At 48.0% G+C, this 20,667-nt stretch overlaps 1 protein-coding gene across 3 annotated transcripts in view; it reads left to right on the top strand.

Annotated features, from left to right (window-relative positions):
* The window catches only part of LOC146041765 (circularly permutated Ras protein 1-like), a 94,530-nt gene that overhangs the window by 46,830 nt on the left and 27,033 nt on the right, over window positions 1-20,667 (top strand). For 2 of the 3 annotated variants that reach the window (XM_083161667.1, XM_083161666.1), the window contains 8 exons: window positions 30-138; window positions 827-904; window positions 7,630-7,785; window positions 9,637-9,789; window positions 11,573-11,644; window positions 15,289-15,354; window positions 17,874-17,984; window positions 18,307-18,372. In XM_083161667.1, the coding sequence (XP_083017793.1) occupies window positions 39-138; window positions 827-904; window positions 7,630-7,785; window positions 9,637-9,789; window positions 11,573-11,644; window positions 15,289-15,354; window positions 17,874-17,984; window positions 18,307-18,372 (802 nt within the window). In that variant the 5' untranslated portion in view covers window positions 30-38. The remainder of the gene's footprint in view (window positions 1-29; window positions 139-826; window positions 905-7,629; window positions 7,786-9,636; window positions 9,790-11,572; window positions 11,645-15,288; window positions 15,355-17,873; window positions 17,985-18,306; window positions 18,373-20,667) is intronic. The other variant, XM_083161668.1, reaches the window with a different exon arrangement.

Below are 20,667 nucleotides of genomic sequence, written 5' to 3'. Positions count from 1 at the left end.
TACTGCGCTGAGCCTCTGCTTACTCACAGGTGTCTGTCATGGAGTTTGGCTGCCGGTACATTTATGTAGATCAGTCCCGGGGCAGTGGTGTCCTGTGCAACCATCCGTGTCCAGTCACCACCACCGAGATCCAGAACAGTAAGTAGAGACGAGACAGACATAATGTACATTACTACTCAGCAGTCACTGACTTGTTATGTGTATTACATACAGGCCTCTTGGTAGACTTGGGGTCACTAGCAGTGACTGAATGTTGCTCATTATTAACCCTTTGAGTGACAACATCTCTGTGAGAGAAGTGCAAAATATCTGCTACAAATGTCAGCTTCGCTCACATTTGTTATATAAATTGAAATGAGAAATATTCAGCAAAAAAAAGGGAGGAGTCCTAGCAGAAGGAAGCCCGGAAGACCAGCAGTGCATCAGGAGCCAATCCCTAGGGGTTGATGAGCATCACTGATGGTGGCAGGGGTCATCGCAACGGGGAACGGGATAGCCGTAGCGGTGAGGTTGGTGATGGCACATGCGCAGCACATCTTCGGGGTATTTTTCATGAAAAAAAAACCTGATAGTGCTGTGGAGACCCATCGCGGGGACAGAGCTTTATGGCAAACTTTGTCACTGCATAATAATGGAGACATCCATGCGATGCAGTCAATTATCGCACTGCAAGTTGGGCCAATGGTGATAAATCAGCTCCTTATTAATAACCTCATACAGCAAGCCCACTGCTGATAAAACAGATTAAGTGGTGTATTTTCCTGCTTTATATTTGGCTACTTTTCCAGGAGAATAATTGTATTTTCCCATCTCAATGTGACTCCAGGGGCTTCTGAGAATGACCCAGTTTTCTATGACAACGTCAGGTGTGAAGAGGAACGCAAAACAGAATCCCGAGTTCCAGGTGAGTTTGAGGCTAAACTCAAAACATTGCTGTTTGTTCTTACGTGGGGTGTGTGTCAGTGTCGGACTGGGGCCTGATGGGCAAACCGGGAAGATGCAGCAGTAGAGGTCCATTCCAGCCACCACAGAGGCTTGGCCAACCATTAGATAGGATGTAGCCTGCAAACAACATGAATACTACAATGCCTAGGCCGATATATAATGTAACATACCCTCTAGAGTTGATTGGCAGGAAGGAGGAGCTTGCTGTAGTTTGTAAAGAAAAAGCCAAGCACAGGATTTCTATTGAAAATGGGATGTTTCTATGGCCAACCAATCAGATTCAATCTAGTATTTTCTAATCTAGAAGGCGCCAAATAAATATTAAGTATTCAGATTTTTGCAATTAAGAAGTGCTCTTGAGGCCCAATTTAAAAATACAGCATTAAGCTTTTCGGTATCTCCCATAACAAAAAAGTTTTACAGGAGGGTGGTAAGAAGAAGGGGGTCTCGAAGATGTATAATTTACTGTTGGATGCGACGTGTGAGGATGGGCTGAACAAACACTGCACAAAATGGTCAGCTGACGTAGGCCCTATGACATTAACCGAATGGGAAATGGCTATGGCCTCGATACTTTGCACAGATTGTACCTTTCTACATCGCGGTTGGTAAAAATGGGGGGTAGAACATCATTGGTATGCCCTAAATGTAGCAGTGAAACTGGTTCATTCTGGCACCTACTCTGGAATTGCGTAGTCCTTAGGTCATTCTGGGACAAGGTGATACAAACCCTGATTAATACAGGTATACCTGGCGCTGTGTTATAAGTTTGACAAAACATATATATTTAACCTCTGTGCAATAGCAAAGTTGCTTATAGCCAGAACATGGCTTTTGAAAGATGGCCCAGATTTTGCAGCATGGTGATATATTTTACAAGTTCACATTGAGAGACACATTTATGCAAATAGAAATAATAGAAATATTTATTTAAAGATATGGCACAGATGGCAGTATTTTGGAATGTGCCAATAGGCATTATCACTAATTAAGTAAAATAGTAAATAATATGGGGGAAATTTACTAAAGGAAATTTGTAAAAAAAATAGGTGTATTTGTATCCAGAAATACACTTATTTTTGACATTTAGGGGGACATTTACCAAAGTGGATTCGTAGAAAAAAGGTGTATTCGCAGGGAGAAATACACCTTTTTTTTACGAATTTGTATTTTCGGGATTTACAATCCCAAAAATACAACAATTCGTATTCCTAAAGATGGAACATTCGTATTTGTATTTACAAATACGAATGTCTACACCATCGATAGAATACGACAGAAATCACCATTCAAAAGAATGGTGGTTCCTGATGTACTAAGCAGCCGTACTGATAATACGGCTGCTAAGTGGTGTAAAACACCCACGCAAATACGACAGGAAAATACACCTTGCTTTCCCTGTCGTATTTGCTTTAAGCCTGCACGGATCAGTCAGATCCGTGCAGGCTTCAGTGTAAAAAAATAGAAAAATTAAGTAAATTTAAAAAAAAAACGGCGTGGGGTCCCCACCACCGCCGAAACCAGCACCAGGCTGACGGAGCCTGGAGCCGGTAATTAAAAATCAGGGAACCCGACAAATAGGGGTTCCCCGATTTTTAACAACCAGCCCCAGGCTCCTGCTCTGGGGCTGGTTCCCAAAATACGGGGGACAAAATAACTAGAGGTCCCCCGTATTTTAAGAACCAGCCCCAGGCACAACCAGCCAGCAGGGTAATGTCACAGCCGGGGGACACTTATGATATAAGGTCCCGCGGCCAAAACATTAACCCCCTGACCGGTCAGCCTGGCCAGGGGCCCTGGGGGAGTGGGGACCCCCCCAATGAAGGGGTCTCCCCCCTCCAGGACTTACCTGACCAGGCTGAAGCCTGGTACTGTCCCCGATGCCCCTGGGCGGTGGGCATCGGGCTGATTCAAGTGTAAAAAATAGATGAAACTATTGTTTTTCACTGTGGCACTACAAGTGCCAGCAAGCTGGGACTTGGAGAACCACAAGTCCCAGCCTGCTGGGCATTAAAGGGCCCGCTGGCACTTGTAGTTCCACAGTTAAAAAAATAGTACACAAAACACACTGACACACATTTTAAATAAAACTTTAATACATACAAAGCCCACACATACTAATACTTACCTATCTTCTTTCCGTAGGTAGCCCTGGTCCTGAAGTCCGGTCTGTGTCGGCGTTCTTCTTCATGTCGACGTCTTTCTTCATGTCGACGTCGCTGTCGGCGATGGCGTCCGGTGTCCGGGTCCGACGAAATCCATGGAGGAAGCTGTGGAAGGAAACCATACTCACCTGTCCCAGCGCGACGTAATCCAGGTAAGTGTCTTGGCAAAAAAACAAACCGACACCCGAAACCAGACAGTAGGAGCCGCACGGTGTTTGTTTACATCGTGCGGCTCCGCCTCCCGAATGCCGCTATTGGCCGCCTTGCGGCCTAGCGGCTCCTGATTGGCCGCTAGGCCGCAAGGCGGCCAATAGCGGCATTCGGGAGGCGGAGCCGCACAATGTACACAAACACCGTGCGGCTCCCTGCTGTTCGGCTGGTTTCGGGTGTCGGTTTGTTTTTTTGCCAAGACACTTGCCTGGACTACGTCGCGCTGGGACAGGTGAGTATGGTTTCCTTCCACAGCTTCCTCCATGGATTTCGTCGGATCCGGACACCGGACGCCATCGCCGACAGCGACGTCGACATGAAGAAGGACGTCGACATGAAGAAGAACGCCGACACAGACCAGACATCAGGACCAGGGCTACCTACGGAAAGAAGATAGGTAAGTATTAGTATGTGTGGGCTTTGTATGTATTAAAGTTTTATTTAAAATGTGTGTCAGTGTGTTTTGTGTACTATTTTTTTAACTGTGGAACTACAAGTGCCAGCGGGCCCTTTAATGCCCAGCAGGCTGGGACTTGTGGTTCTCCAAGTCCCAGCTTGCTGGCACTTGTAGTGCCACAGTAAAAAACAATAGTTTCATCTATTTTTTACACTTGAATCAGCCCGATGCCCACCGCCCAGGGGCATCGGAGACAGTACCAGGCTTCAGCCTGGTCAGGTAAGTCCTGGAGGGGGGGGATCCCTTCATTGGGGGGGTCCCCACTCCCCCAGGGCCCCTGGCCAGGCTGACCGGTCAGGGGGTTAATGTTTTGGCCGCGGGACCTTATATCATAAGTGTCCCCCGGCTGTGACATTACCCTGCTGGCTGGTTTGGCCTGGGGCTGGTTCTTAAAATACGGGGGACCCCTAGTCATTTTGTCCCCCGTATTTTGGGAACCAGCCCCAGACCTGGAGCCTGGGGCTGGTTGTTAAAAATCGGGGAACCCCTATTTGTCGGGTTCCCTGATTTTTCATTACCGGCCCCGGCTCCTTCAGCCTGGTGCTGGTTAGAGCTGTGGGGGGGACCCCACGCTGGTTTTTTTTTTATTTATTGAATTTTTCTATTTTTTTACACACTGCAGCCTGCACGGATCTGACTGATCCGTGCAGACTGCCAGAAACATTCGTATTAGCGGCCGTATATATGTGCCGCTAATACGAATGGTTACACCATCGGAGGGTTACAAAGCAGTCGTATATGACTGCTTTGTAATTTCCCCTCCGGAACACGACTTTGCATACGACTAAAACAGTCGTATGCAGCCGTAGGGGAAATACCAATACGAAAAACTAGGTTTTTCATATTGGTAAATTTCCCCCTTACTATCCCGAAAATACGGCAATTCGTAGTCGTATTGATGTGCTATCAATACGACTACGAATTGCCGTATTTTTGGGATAAATGTCAAAAATAAGTGTATTTCTGGATACAAATACACCTTTTTTTACAAATTTCCTTTAGTAAATTTCCCCCTATATGTTGGTTATCACAAGATATGCGTATAGTGTAATAAATTATAGTTTGTTTGGTACTTATGTAGTAACTGGGCTGCCGATTTCTAAATCGGGTCGGATCGGGAGATCGCATCGCATCGCATGCGACCATGCGATTCGATGCGATGCGATGCGATGCGATGACCCGATTTTTCCATAGGAATCAATGTTAAAATGGACTGAGTCCATTTTAACATGGAATTCAATGGGAAAAATGGGTCCTTTTCATACCCCTACTATCCAAGTGGGCATGGAGTTGGATATAAACCTGTGGCGAGCGTAGCGAGCCACCGAGCCCGAAGCGTGGCGAGCGAAGCGAGCCCCGCGAGGGGACGAATACCGTCCCCTCGCGGGGCTCGCTTCGCTCGCCACGCTTCGGGCTCGGTGGCTCGCTACGCTCGCCACAGGTTTATATCCAACTCCATGCCCACTTGGATAGTAGGGGTATGAAAAGGACCCATTTTTCCATAGGAATCATTTTAACATTGATTCCTATGGAAAAATCGGGTCATCGCATCCGATATCGAATGCGATGCGATGCGATGCGATATCGCATCGCATCGCATCTGATTGTATGCCTTAACTTAAGGCATACAATCAAAAAATCGGCAGCCCAGTTACTACATAAGTACCGTTTGTTTTCTTTGTTTTTTGTTTTTTGTTTTTTTTGTGGTACTAAGTATGTCTATAAAGTACAGTACTGTAAGAAAAGTGGGTATAGTATTGCAAAAGAGCACAATTCAGATAATAAATTTATAAAGTAGCTATCCATTTCTGCTTGGGCACTATGGCTGGCCAAAGAGGTTTAAGGGCGGGATGTACTAAAGGGAAAATGCGTTAAAACCCCTGTTTTACCGCATTTTCCTATGTACTATTATCCGGTCGCACCGTTATCGCAGGGCAGGGTATCGCCACCTTTGCGTGGCGATACCCTATAGAAGCCTATGGGCTTCTTTTCGCTGCCCGACGCGTCGCCACAACCCCGCCGCCTCGCCGACCCCCCCTCTCCCCCTCCCTTGGGCTTACCTTGTTGCAGGTCCTCCTGGACCATGGAAGGTAAGCCCTTCCTCCCCCTATCAACGCAGCCGGACGTCCTTCTGGCTGCAGGGGGAGGAGGAGGCACCGGGGACAGCCTGCTTAGCTGTCCCCGGCGTGTAGGCATCAGGAGCCGGCTGGGAGGTGACGGAGACCCCCGGCTGACCACAGTACAGGTATCGCGGGGGGGGGGGGGGGGCTCCGTTACCGCACCGCGATGCCAGCCGCATATGTTAGTACATATGCACTGGCATCGCGGCGGACAGCCGGCAAAGGGCGGCGATGTATATTAATACATCCCGCCCTAAGCAACAAAAGTTGAAAATATTGCTATATAATACCCCTTTTATACCAAAGCGCCGGGTCGCACCAGGGTTTTTGGACCCAGCTTCAAGCCAGGTGTGACCTGGCATTTGGTCCCTTTTACACCGACGCCCCCCCTCCCGGTTCCTTAGCCGCCTCTTGGAGAGTACATCAGCTCTAAGCGCCGATCGCCTCCGCCGGGACCCAGACCGCTGTGCTGGGGGCAAGCCCAGCACTAAGGTAATCTGCTGGGCTGCCCCCAGCCCCCGTGCACCCCCCAGCCCCCGTGCACCCCCCAGCCCTTGTCCGGGAGGTGAATGGATGCCGCACACAGGCATCCATTCACCTCCTCTGCTGCTGCCGCCGCTGCTGTTAGGCTGTCTGTGCGGTCCGCAGGTTGTACATTTTTGTCATTTATTCAATGTTATGCCAAGTTTTGTCTCCCTGTATTGTTCCTTTGAACGGCGCTGCAAAACACTTGTGGCGCCTTATAAATAAAATAATAATAATAATATTGTAGTAACTATGCTTATATGCACTGTGTATTAGCACGACATGCACTGTTAACGATCTCCTTATATGTATGATGCACGGTGCTAAATATGTATGTTATTCTTTTTAAAAGCAAAATAAAAAGTATATATAAAAAAAAGTAGAAACTGATTGGTTGCCCATAGCAACATCCTATCTTCAATAAAAATCCCATCTTAATAAATAAGCTGGAACCTGATAGAACAGAGGTTGAGGCCCACAAGCAGTAGGTGGGGGATGCAGTGTAAATCCCGGCGGTCGGGATCCCGGCGTTCAGAATCCCGACGCTGGAATCCCGACCGCTGAAATCCCGACACATTCTCCCTCCGTGGGTGTCCAAGGGGGGGCAATCCACGTCCCCCCTTGTCAGGATTTCGGCGGTCGGGATTCCAGCGTCGGGATTCTGAACGCCGGGTTCCCGACCGCCGGGATTTAATACTGAATCCGTAGGTGGGGCCCACTGTGGATCAGTCCAACTCTGGTGGGAGTTGTGCACTCTCAAGCCAAAACTTTGCCATCGATGTTTGCCATCGATTGCTAAAGTGCAACTGACCATCAATGGTGCATAACTATGCAATGGATGACTATCAATGTTTTTACATATCGATGGTCATCCATTTTCGTTGACTGATTGGCCTGTGTGCCAATCAGAATATGGGGGCGGGGCTTCATTGGTGTCCTGGGTGGAGCTATGCTCCGTGTCCAGGAAAAAGCAAAACAATACTGTTCATTTAAGCTTGACATCGGTGGTTGACAAATCACCTGTTCTCCCCCATCGATGGCAAAACTATTCGACATCGGCCATAAACCATCAATGTTTTCTAATCATCGATGGCCAATGGCCATCCCTAAAAGGTACTTATGAAGCCTCCGGTGGGGACGCTTATCCATGTTGTGTGTTGTATTTACATATATGTAATTCTATCCATTTATCTATTACGTCTTCCAGAGGTGCCTCAGAAGTCAATAAGTAACATATTATCTCCGGGTCCTAATGTATGCCATGTACTGCAGCCAGAAGCCGCTCCTAACTTGGACCAGAATACACCACCTCCCATTCCAGACCGCAGGATGAAGCCCTCACTGTGCTATCTACCTGGACCGGGTATGAAGCTTGTGTGACTCCTTGACCAGATTGAAACCACCCACCCCATATACTGTGAATATGGGTAATGATTTTACATCTAGGCTGATATCCAAATAAAGAACATCAGGCTTTAATTAGACAAAGTTTACCAGCAGAGTTAGAACTTTGATAAGAACTATTACATCACCTCAGTAGATATTGCATAAGGCCACCCGGTACTTGTGGAGTATCACGGCTCCCACGACCTTCATCGTATGCTGATTGTATGCTAAAAATCGCATCGCATCGCATACGATCAAATCGCATGCGATGCGATGCGATCGCACCCGATTTTGCACTGAAATACATCAGAATGCATTGAAATGTGTATTAAACTTGTAAAAATGCCCCCAAATGCCATTTTTCATAGTGCACCACCCCCACTATCAATGTCAACCCGAAGCGTGGCGAACGCAGCGAGCCCGCGAGGTACGGCGGTACGCGTCCTACGACATTTTCATACCCCCACTATCCACGTCGGCGTGGAGTTGAGAATAGAATAGTGTGGCGAGCGCAGCAAGCCACCAAGCCCGAAGCGTGGCGAGCGGACGCGGATACCTTCACAGCTATACGCGTCCCCTCGCGGGCTTCACAGGTATCCGCGTCCCCTCGCGGGGCTCGCTGCACTCGCCACGCTTCGGGCTCGATGGCTCGCTGCGCTCGCCACACTATTCTATTCTCAACTCCACGCCGACGCGGATAGTGGGGGTATGAAAAGGTCGTAGGACGCGCACCGCCGCCCCTCGTGGGCTCGCTGCGCTTGCCACGCTTCGGGTTGGCGTTGAGAGTGGGGGTGGACGTTGATAGTGGGGAGCAAAAATGCTCAAAAATCGGTAAAAATCGTATTGCATCGTATGCCATCGTATGCCACTACATATGGTATACGATGCCATACGATGGGAGCCGTGATACTCCACAAGTACCGGCCACCCTACTCCGATTCAAACAGGAATCTGTCAGAACTGTGGGCTGGGGGGAATTACGACACTAGAGGTGACTGCTGCGGATGTGAACTGAAAAATAGTGGGCGCTATGCCTATGTCTGCATGAAGCTATAGCGATCCTTGCATTAGACATAAGGTAGTAAATCTGACTTCCGCTGCTTCCCATAAATACAGGCACTTTACGCCTGACACAGAATCAGGCCCCTTGTGTAGAAAAATGCCCCAGCATGATGAGCAAACCCCCCCCCCCCCCCCCAAGCCGCCCCGAACATCCCCGAGCCTGCCACCTGGTCACTGCTGGCGGCGGGGGCAGCAGCAGGGGAACCCTGGCAATACGAGATAGGGAGTCAGCACTGGATGGTGGTGAGAATAGAGGGGGCTGGGTAGGCGACAGGGGAGGGGCTGCCCCTAAATTCTGTGGTGGGTTTTTCCGGCCATGTTAGGTTTTTCCTGCCCCAGAAAAACCCACTACTCAAGGGGTCAAATAACACTGTCATACCTAGGATTTGAACACATAACCTTTTGCATTCCAGTTAAAAAACTTTCCATTCAGCTATTTGATCCTGCATAAAAACAGGAAGGACGCTACAAGTGAAAGTAATTAAAAGAGATAACAAATGGCAAGAACAGCACCCCCTAGCCCAGTGGTGGGCAACACCGGCTCTCCAGATGTAGGTGAACTACACATCCCAGCATGCCTTGCATCAGTTTCAGCATGGCCACATAGCAAAACTAATGCAAAGCATCCTGGGATGTGTAGTTCATTAACATCTGGAGGCCCGGTGTTGCCCAGCCCTGCCCTAGCCTGTATCACTGTGTACTGTAACCCCCATTGTTTGTGACATAAGCTGCTATAGCTAGTTTACCAGCTGTGTTCTCCTTTCAGTGCCACCTCAGGAACAGAGACATAGTAGAATATTTCCAGTACCCAATGCTCATCCGAATTTGTCCATAGCATCCTGTAGTAAAGTAGAGCAACAGAAGATACCACCTCCCGTTCCGAAACGCAAGAAGAAACCTTCAGTGCTCCAACAGTCTGGTATGGTGATTCTATGCTATGTTCTGCCTATGGCTGATATCCCTGCAGTCTCCCGATTACCCCAGATATCCCTGCAGTCTCCCGATTACCCCAGATATCCCTGCAGTCTCCTGATTACCCCTGATATCCCAGCAGTCTCCCGCTTACCCCTGATATCCCTGCAGTCTCCCGATTACCCCTGATATCCCTGCAGTCTCCCGCTTACCCGATATCCCAGCAGTCTCCCGATTACCCCAGATATCCCTGCAGTCTCCCGATTACCCCAGATATCCCTGCAGTCTCCTGCTTACCCCTGATATCCCAGCAGTCTCCTGATTACCCCTGATATCCCAGCAGTCTCCTGATTACCCCTGATATCCCAGCAGTCTCCCGATTACCCCTGATATCCCAGCAGTCTCCCGCTTACCCGATATCCCAGCAGTCTCCTGATTACCCCTGATATCCCATCAGTCTCCCGCTTAACCCTGATATCCCAGCAGTCTCCCGATTACCCCTGATATCCCTGCAGTCTCCCGATTACCCCAGATATCCCTGCAGTCTCCCGATTACCCCTGATATCCCAGCAGTCTCCTGCTTACCCCAGATATCCCAGCAGTCTCCTGCTTACCCCTGATATCCCAGCAGTCTCCTGCTTACCCCAGATATCCCAGCAGTCTCCCGCTTACCCCTGATATCCCTGCAGTCTCCTGCTTACCCCTGATATCCCAGCAGTCTCCTGATTACCCCTGATATCCCAGCAGTCTCCCGATTACCCCTGATATCCCAGCAGTCTCCCGCTTACCCGATATCCCAGCAGTCTCCCGATTACCCCTGATATCCCTGCAGTCTCCCGATTACCCCTGATCAGGGGGATATCGGGTAAGCGGGAGACTGCAGGGATATCAGGGGTAAGCAGGAGACTGCTGGGATATCAGGGGTAAGCGGGAGACTGCAGGGATATCAGGGGTAAGCAGGAGACTGCAGGGATATCAGGGGTAAGCAGAAGAGAGTAGGGATCAGGGGTAAGCAGAAGAGAGTAGGGATTACACTCTTCTGCTTACCCCTGATATCCCAGCAGTCTCCTGCTTACCCCTGATATCCCTGCAGTCTCCCGCTTACCCCTGATATCCCAGCAGTCTCCTGCTTACCCCTGATATCCCTGCAGTCTCCTGCTTACCCCTGATATCCCTGCAGTCTCATGCTTGCCCCTGATATCCCTGCAGTCTCCCGCTTACCCCTGATATCCCTGCAGTCTCCCGATTACCCCTGATATCCCTGCAGTCTCCCGATTACCCCTGATATCCCAGCAGTCTCCCGCTTACCCGATATCCCTGTAGTCTCCCGCTTACCCCTGATATCCCAGCAGTCTCCCGATTACCCCTGATACCCCTATAGTCTCCCGCTTACCCCTTATACGCCTGCAGTCTCCCAATTACCCTGATATCCCAGCAGTCTCCCGCTTACCCCTGATACCCCTGCAGTCTCCCAATTACCCTGATATCCCAGCAGTTTCCCGATTACCCCGGATATCCCTGCAGTCTCCCAATTACCCTGATATCCCAGCAGTCTCCCGATTACCCCTGATATCCCTACAGTCTCCCGCTTACCCCTGATACCCCTGCAGTCTCCCGATTACCCCTGCAGTCTCCCGATTACCCCTGATAGTCACCAAATTTCTTCAAATGTACTCTTCTTTAATTAGAAAATCCATACTTATATTCTTTTAATTTACTTTCTTTGGAGCATACACAAGATGATACATTTTTGGAACAGTATTTAAATGTAAGTTTCTACTTGGATACAGGTTCTACTACGGCTAACACATATGACTATGCCACCTCTGAAGACTTATCTGCACCAAATGTAAAACCTCTCAGTAAGTGCAAGAACATTGTAGACGTGTCCAGCGAGCAGCCAACGGTCTAGTGGTCCAAGCTTTATACTTTGCTTCTCCCTCCAGTGTTCTACTTTACACTGATCACACTACTTATTCATCTAATGTTCTGCTCACCAATAATTTGCCTTTTAACAACTTACTTACCATCTGGATTTACACCAACTATTGGTGTTCAAAATCCCTGTCATTGTATTCACTAATGTTCCTACCAGTACTGATATAAACTAGTCTGCTGTTCACCAGTGATAGTTAACCTACAGTAGTAGTCATTTTACTATTGTTCACCAACCACTGGCATTCAATCCAGTGTTCTCCTTACCACTGATAGTCCATCTATTGTTCCCATAAACCCTGATATTCCATCTAGTGTCCCCCCTCACTATTGATATTCCATCTAGTGTTCCCCTCATCCCTGAAATTCCATCTGGTGTTCCCCTTATCCCTGATATTCCATCTAGTGTCCCCTTCATCCCTGATAGTCCATCTAGTGTTCCTATCACCCCTGATATTCTATCTGGCTTTCCCCTTATTCCTGATAGTCCATCTAGTGTTCCCCTCACCCCTAATATTCCATCTAGTGTTCCCCTCACCCTTGAGAATCCATCTAGTGTTCCCCTAATCCTTGATATTCCATCCAGTGTTCCCTTCCCCCCGATATTCCATCTAGTGTTCCCCTCATCCCTCATAGTCCAACTAGTGTTCCCCTCATCCCTGATATTCCATGTAGTGTTCCCCTCACCATTAATATTTCATCTAGTGTTCCCTTCACTTCTGATATTCCATCTAGTGTTCCCCACAGCCCTGATATTCCATCTAGTTTTCCCCTCACCCTGAGATTCCATCTAGTGTTCCCCTCACCACCGATAGTCGATCTAGTGCCCCCCTCGTCCCTGATATGCCACTTAGTGTTCCCGTCACCCATGATATTCCATCTAGTGTTCTCCTCACCCTTAATATTTCATATAGTGTTCCCCTCATCCCTGATATTCCATCTCATGTTCTCCTAATCCCTGATAGTCCATCTATTGTTCCACTCACCCCTGATATTCCATCTAGTATTCCCCACATCCCTGATACTCCATATAGTGTTCTCCCCACCCCTGATATTTCATATACTGTAGTATTCCCCTCATCCCTGATATTCCATCTCATGTTCCCCTCATCCCTGATAGTCCATCTATTGTTCCACTCATCAGTGTTATTCCTTCTAGTGTTCCCCTAACTCTAATATTCCATCTAGTGTTCCCTCACCCCTAATATTCCATCTAGTGTTCCCCTCACCCTTGAGATTCCATCTAATGTTCCCCTAATTCCTGATATTCCATCCAGATTTCCCTTCACCCTGATATTGCATGTAGTGTTCCCCTCATCCCTCATAGTCCAACTAGTGTTCCCCTCATCCCTGATATTCCATCTAGTGTTCCACTCACCAGTGTTATTCCATCTAGTGTTCCCCACACCCCTGATATACCATCTAGTGTTCCCTGCACCCCTGATATTTCATCTAGTGTTCCCCTCACCCTGATATTCCATTTAGTGTTCCGCTCAGCACTGATTGTCCATCTAGTGTTCCCCTCACCCTGATATTCCATCTAGTGTTCCCCTCACCACTGATAGTCCATCTAGTGCCCCCCTCATCCCTGATATGCCACTTAGTGTTCCCTCACCCATGATATTCCATCTAGCGTTCTCATCCTTGATATTTCAAATAGTGTTCCCCTCATCCCTGATAGTCCATCTATTGTTCCACTCACCCCTGATATTCCATCTAGTGTTCCCCACATCCCTGATACTCCATCTAGTTTTCTCATCACCCCTGATATTTCATATACTGTAGTGTTCCCTCATCCCTGATATTCTATCTAGTGTTCCTCTCACCACTGTTATTCCATCTAGTGTTCCCCTCACTCCTGATATTCCATCTAGTGTTCCTCTCATCCCTGATATTCCAACTTGTGTCCTCCTCACCACTAATATTCCATCTAATGTTCTCTTCACCACTGATATTCCATCTCGTGTTCCCCTAACCGCTGATATACCATCTAGTGTTCCCCTCACCCGTGATATTCCATCTAGTGTTCCCCTCATCTGTGGTAATTCCATCTAGTGTTCCCTTCACCCGTGATATTCCATCTAGTGTTCTCCTAACCCCTGATATGCCATCTAGTGTTCCCCTCACCCCTGATATGCCATCTAGTGTTCCACTTACCAATGTTATTCCATCTAGTGTTCCCCTCACCACTGATAGTCCATCTATTGTTCCACTCATCAGTGTTTAGAGCAGTCTGCTCCACATTGTAAGGTGGTTCCTCCTGAATGTCAGGCACCAGGTACAGTATTTCCAATTAGTGTTCCTGAGAGTAATACTATTGTAAATTAATTGGGTACTCTTTACCTAGAACGGCGACCATCGCGACCATCGAATGCACTAAAAAACGGGTGCGATGCGATGCCCGCGATGGCCGCGATTTCCCATAGGGATCAATGTTAAAAGTGAGATTGGACGCGATTTTAGTGTTCAATGCCTCAATGCCCGCGATTTTTACATAGGAAACAATGTTAAATGGGCCACAGAGCCCAAATAGTCACCGTGAAGTCTGAAATGGCCCCCACAATTGTTAATGCCACCCCACGATCAACGTCAACCCGAAGCGTGGCGAGCGCAGCGGTACGCGTCCTCCGACCTTTTCATACCCCCACTATCCACGTCGGCGTGGAGTTGAGAATAGAATAGTGTGGCGAGCGCAGCGAGCCACCGAGCCCGAAGCGTGTCGAGCGCAGCGAGCCCCGCGAGGGGACGCGAATACCTTCACAGTTATACGCGTCCCCTCGCGGGCTTCCCAGGTGTCCATGGCGACGCGGACACCTGTGAAGCCCGCGAAGGGACGCGTTTACCTGTGAAGGTATCCGCGTCCCCTCGCGGGGCTCGCCGCGCTTCGGGCTCGGTGGCTCGCTGCGCTCGCCACACTATTCTATTCTCAACTCCACGCCGACGTGGATAGTGGGGGTATGAAAAGGTCGGAGGACGCGTACCGCCGCCCCTCGTGGGCTCGCTGCGCTCGCCACGCTTCGGGTTGACGTTGATCGTGGGGTGGCATTAACAATTGTGGGGGCCATTTCACAGTTCAAGGGCACTATTAGGGCTCTGTGGCCCATTTAACATTGTTTCCTATGGCCAAATCGCGGGCATTGCGGCATTTAACAGTAAAATCGCGTCCAATCACAGTTTTAACATTGATCCCTATGGGAAAATCGCGGGCATCGCGTCGCACCCGTTTTTAATGTACCCGCGATGCCCGCGATTTTTTACCCCCGACGCCCGCGATGCCAATCGCGGGCGCCGTTCTAGGTAAAGAGTACCATTAATTGTCTACTATTGAATACAGTAAAACCAGGCTGACACTTATAGGCAGTGTAACTATGCCATTAATGCTATTTACTTACCACTGATATACCATTTCTTTTTCTTGTGGCCATTGTTATCCAAACCACAGTCCTAGCCTCCAAATGTATTCTTTTTAAATTAGAAAATCCATAATTATATTCCTTTAATTTACTTTCTTTGGAGCATGCACAATATATTACATTTTGGGAAAAGTAATTAATTGTAACTTTGTACTTAGATACAGGTTCTATATATCACTACGCTACCTCGGAAGATGTATCTGGACCAAATGTAAAACCTTTCAGTAAGTACAAGAACAGGGAGTAGCCAACGGTCTAATGGTCTAAGCTTTATACTTTGCTTCTCCCTCCAGTGTTCTACTTTACACTGATCACACTGACTACTTATTCATCTACTGTTCTGCTCAGCAATGATTTGCCTTTTGGTATATTACTTACCATCTGGTTTTACACAAACTATTGGTGTTCCAAATCCCTGTCATTGTATTCACTAATGTTCCTCCGGTACTCTTTACCTAGAACGGCGCCCGCGATTGGAATCCCGGGCGTCGGGGGTAAAAAATCGCGGCCATCGCGGGCATCGCGGGTACATAAAAAACAGGTGCGACGCGATGCCCGCGATTTTCCCATAGGGATCAATGTTAAAACGGTGATTGGACGCGATTTTACTGTTAAATGCCTCAATGCCCGCGATTTGGCCATAGGAAACAATGGTAAATGGGCCACAGAGCCCTAATAGTGCCCTTGAACTCTGAAATGGCCCCCACAATTGTTAACGCCACCCCACGATCAACGTCAACCCGAAGCGTGGCGAGCGCAGCGAGCCCGCGAGGGGCGGCGGTACGCGTCCTCCGACCTTTTCATACCCCCACTATCCACGTCGGCGTGGAGTTGAGAATAGAATAGTGTGGCGAGCGCAGCGAGCCACCGAGCCCGAAGCGTGGCGAGCGCAGCGAGCCCCGCGAGGGGACGTGGATACCTTCACAGGTAAACGCGTCCCTTCGCGGGCTTCACAGGTGTCCGCGTCGCCACGGACACCTGTGAAGCCCGCGAGGGGACGCGTATAACTGTGAAGGTATCGGCGTCCCCTCGCGGGGCTCGCCACGCTATTCTATTCTCAACTCCACGCCGACGTGGATAGTGGGGGTATGAAAAGGTCGGAGGACGCGTACCGCCGCCCCTCGCGGGCTAGCTGCGCTCGCCACGCTTCGGGTTGACGTTGATCGTGGGGTGGCGTTAACAATTGTGGGGGCCATTTCAGACATCACGGTGACTGTTTGGCATCTGTGGCGCATTTAACATTGTTTCCTATGTAAAAATCGCGGGCATTGAGGCATTGAACACTAAAATCGCGTCCAATCTGATTTTTAACATTGGTCCCTATGGGAAATCGCATCGCACCCGATTTTTAGTGCATTCGATGGTTGCGATGGTCGCCGTTCTAGGTAAAGAGTACCGTTCCTCCCAGTACTGATATACGCTAGTGTTCTGTCCACCATTGATAGTATTCCTTTTACTATTGTCCACCAACCATTGACATTCCATCTAGTGTTCCCCTCATCCCTGATAATCCATCTAGTGTTCCCCTCATCCCTGATAGTCCTTCTAGTTTTCCCCTCATCCCTAATATTACATGTAGTGTTCCCCTAATCCATGATATTCCATCTAGTTTTCCCCTCATCCCTGATAGCCCAACTAGTGTTCCACTCACCACTGGTATTCCATCTAGTGTCCCCCTCACCACTGATATTCCATCTAGTGTCCCCCTCACCATTGATATTCATCTAGTGTTCCCCTCACCACTGATATTCCATCTGGTGTTCCCCTCACCACTGGTATTCCATCTAGTGTTCCCCTCACCACTGGTATTCCATCTAGTGTTCCCCTCACCACTGATATTCCATCTAGTGTTCCCCTCACCACTGGTATTCCATCTGGTGTTCCCCTCACCACTGGTATTCCATCTAGTGTTCCCCTCACCACTGATATTCCATCTGGTGTTCCCCTCACCACTGGTATTCCATCTGGTGTTCCCCTCACCACTGGTATTCCATCTAGTGTTCCCCTCAGCACTGGTATTCCATCTAGTATTCCACTCACCACTGATATTCCATCTAGTGTTCCCCTCACCACTGATATTCCATCTGGTGTTCCCCTCACCACTGGTATTCCATCTAGTGTCCCCCTCACCACTGTTATTCCATCTAGTGTTCCCCTCACCACTAATATTCATCTAGTGTTCCCCTCACCACTGATATTCCATCTAGTGTCCTCCTCACCACTGGTATTCCAGCTACTGTTCCCCTCACCACTGTTATTCCATCTAGTGTCCCCCTCACTACTGATATTCCATCTAGTGTTCCCCTCACCCCTGATATTCCATCTAGTGTTCCCCTCACCACTGTTATTTCATCTAGTGTTCCCCTCACCCCTGATATTCCATCTAGTGTTCCCCTCACCACTGTTATGTCATCTAGTGTTCCCCTCACCCCTGATATTACATCTAGTGTTCCCCTCACCACTGATATTCTATCTTGCATGGTGTTTAGTAGAATGCACTGTAACAGGTAGAAAATAGCACCGCTTTGTTTTTTAAATCCAATCTAATATGTCTTTAATTTGCATAAACATGTTAAAAAAACACAGTTGAAAATCAGAAAGGTGCTATGGAAGGTGCCTTAAATATCAGGCGTACAATTTTTTATATAATAGAAAGCATGACAAGGAATTTATTATGCTTCTGAACCAGTCATTTTGTTACCAGTCAACTGTAGAGTTTTCAGACTGTGTCCTCACTTTTCAGAAACACTTCCAGATGAAGCCTTATACGTGGGTTTCTCAACTGCAGAACCCACAAGTTTAGAGCAGTCTGCTCCACATTGTAAGGTGGTTCCTCCTGAATGTCAGGCACCAGGTACAGTATTTCCAATTAGTGTTCTTGAGAGTAATACTATTGTAGAGTTATTGTCTACTATTGAATACAGTAAAACCAGGCTGACACTTATAGGCAGTGTAACTATGCCATTAATGCTATATACTTACCACTGATATACCATTTCTTTTTCTTGTGGCCAATGTTATCCAAACCACAGTCCTAGCCTCCAAATTTCTTCAAATGTATTCTTCTTAAATTAGAAAATCCATAATTACCGTATATTCCTTTAATTTACTTTCTTTGGAGCATGCACAAGATGATACATTTTGGGAAAAGTAATTAAATGTAACTTTGTACTTAGATACAGGTTCTATATATCACTACGCTACCTCGGAAGATGTATCTGGAGCAAATGTAAAACCTTTCAGTAAGTACAAGAACAGCGAGTAGCCAACGGTCTAATGGTCTAAGCTTTATACTTTGCTTCTCCCTCCAGTGTTCTACTTTACACTGATCACACTACTTATTTATCTAATGTTCTGCTCAGCGATGACTTACCATCTGGTTTTACACCAAACATTGGTGTTCTAAATCCCTATCATTGTATTCACTAATGTTCCTCCCAGTACTGATATATGCTAGTGTTCTGCCCACCATTGATAGTTCACCTACAGTAGTATTCCTTTTACTATTGTTAGTACTCTAGTGATCCACCCACCAACTGACATTCCATTTAGTGTTCATCTCATCCCTGATATTCCATCTAGTGTTCCCCTCACCCCTGATAATCCATCTAGTGTTCCCCTCATCCCTGATAGTCCATCTTGCGTTCCCCTCATCCCTGACATTCCATCTAGTGTTCCCCTCATCCCTGAAAATCCATCTAGTGTTTCCCTCACCACTGATATTCCATCTAGTTTTTCCCCTCACCCCTGATATTCCATCTAGTGTTGCCCTCACCACTGATATTCCATATAGTTTTCCCCTCACCACTGGTATTCCATCTAGTGTTCCCCTCACCACTGGTACTCCAGCTACTGTTCCCCTCACCACTGATATTCCATCTAGTGTTCCCCTCACCACTGATATTCCATCTAGTGTTCCCCTCACCACTGATATTCCATCTAGTGTTCCCCTCACCACTGATATTCCATCTAGTGTTCCCCTCACCACTGATATTCCACCTAGTGTTCCCCTCACCACTGGTATTCCATCTGGTATTCCCCTCACCATTGGTATTCCATCTAGTGTTCCCCTCACTACTGATATTCCATCTAGTGTTCCCCTCACCACTGATATTCCATCTAGTGTTCCCATCACCACTGATATTTCATCTAGTGTTCCCCTCACCACTGGTATTCCATCTGGTGTTCCCCTCACCACTGGTATTCCATCTAGTGTCCCCCTCACCACTGTTATTCCATCTAGTGTCCCCCTCACCACTTTTATTCCATCTAGTGTCCCCCTCACTACTGATATTCCATCTAGTGTTCCCCTCACCCCTGATATTCCATCTAGTGTTCCCCTCACCACTGGTATTCCATCTAGTGTTCCCCTCACCACTGATATTCCATCTAGTGTTCCCATCACCACTGATATTTCATCTAGTGTTCCCCTCACCACTGGTATTCCATCTGGTGTTCCCCTCACCACTGGTATTCCATCTAGTGTCCCCCTCACCACTGTTATTCCATCTAGTGTCCCCCTCACCACTTTTATTCCATCTAGTGTCCCCCTCACTACTGATATTCCATCTAGTGTTCCCCTCACCCCTGATATTCCATCTAGTGTTCCCCTCACCACTGGTATTCCATCTAGTGTTCCCCTCACCACTGGTATTCCATCTGGTGTTCCCCTCACCACTGGTATTCCAGCTACTGTTCCCCTCACCACTGGTATTCCATCTAGTGTTCCCCTCACCACTGATATTCCATCTAGTGTTCCCCTCACCACTGATATTCCATCTAGTGTTCCCCTCACCCCTGATATTCCATCTAGTGTCCCCCTCACTACTGGTATTCCATCTAGTGTTCCCCTCACCCCTGATATTCCATCTAGTGTTTCCCTCACCACTGGTATTCCAGCTACTGTTCCCCTCACCACTGGTATTCCATCTAGTGTTCCCCTCACCACTGATATTCCATCTAGTGTTCCCCTCACCACTGATATTCCATCTAGTGTTCCCATCACCACTGATATTCCACCTAGTGTTCCCCTCACCACTGGTATTCCATCTGGTATTCCCCTCACCATTGGTATTCCATCTAGTGTTCCCCTCACTACTGATATTCCATCTAGTGTTCCCCTCACCACTGATATTCCATCTAGTGTTCCCATCACCACTGATATTTCATCTAGTGTTCCCCTCACCACTGGTATTCCATCTGGTGTTCCCCTCACCACTGGTATTCCATCTAGTGTCCCCCTCACCACTGTTATTCCATCTAGTGTCCCCCTCACCACTTTTATTCCATCTAGTGTCCCCCTCACTACTGATATTCCATCTAGTGTTCCCCTCACCCCTGATATTCCATCTAGTGTTCCCCTCACCCCTGGTATTCCATCTAGTGTTCCCCTCACCACTGGTATTCCATCTGGTGTTCCCCTCACCACTGGTATTCCATCTAGTGTTCCCCTCACCACTGATATTACATCTAGTGTTCCCCTCACAACTGTTATTCCATCTAGTGTTCCCCTCACCACTGATATTCCATCTAGTGTT

Source organism: Crinia signifera, chromosome 19 (assembly GCF_055691185.1).
Source record: "Crinia signifera chromosome 19, ASM5569118v1, whole genome shotgun sequence".
Classification (NCBI taxonomy): Eukaryota; Metazoa; Chordata; class Amphibia; order Anura; family Myobatrachidae; genus Crinia; species Crinia signifera.
Note: the sequence above shows the minus strand (reverse complement) of the source record. Positions and strands in the feature narration are given on the sequence as shown.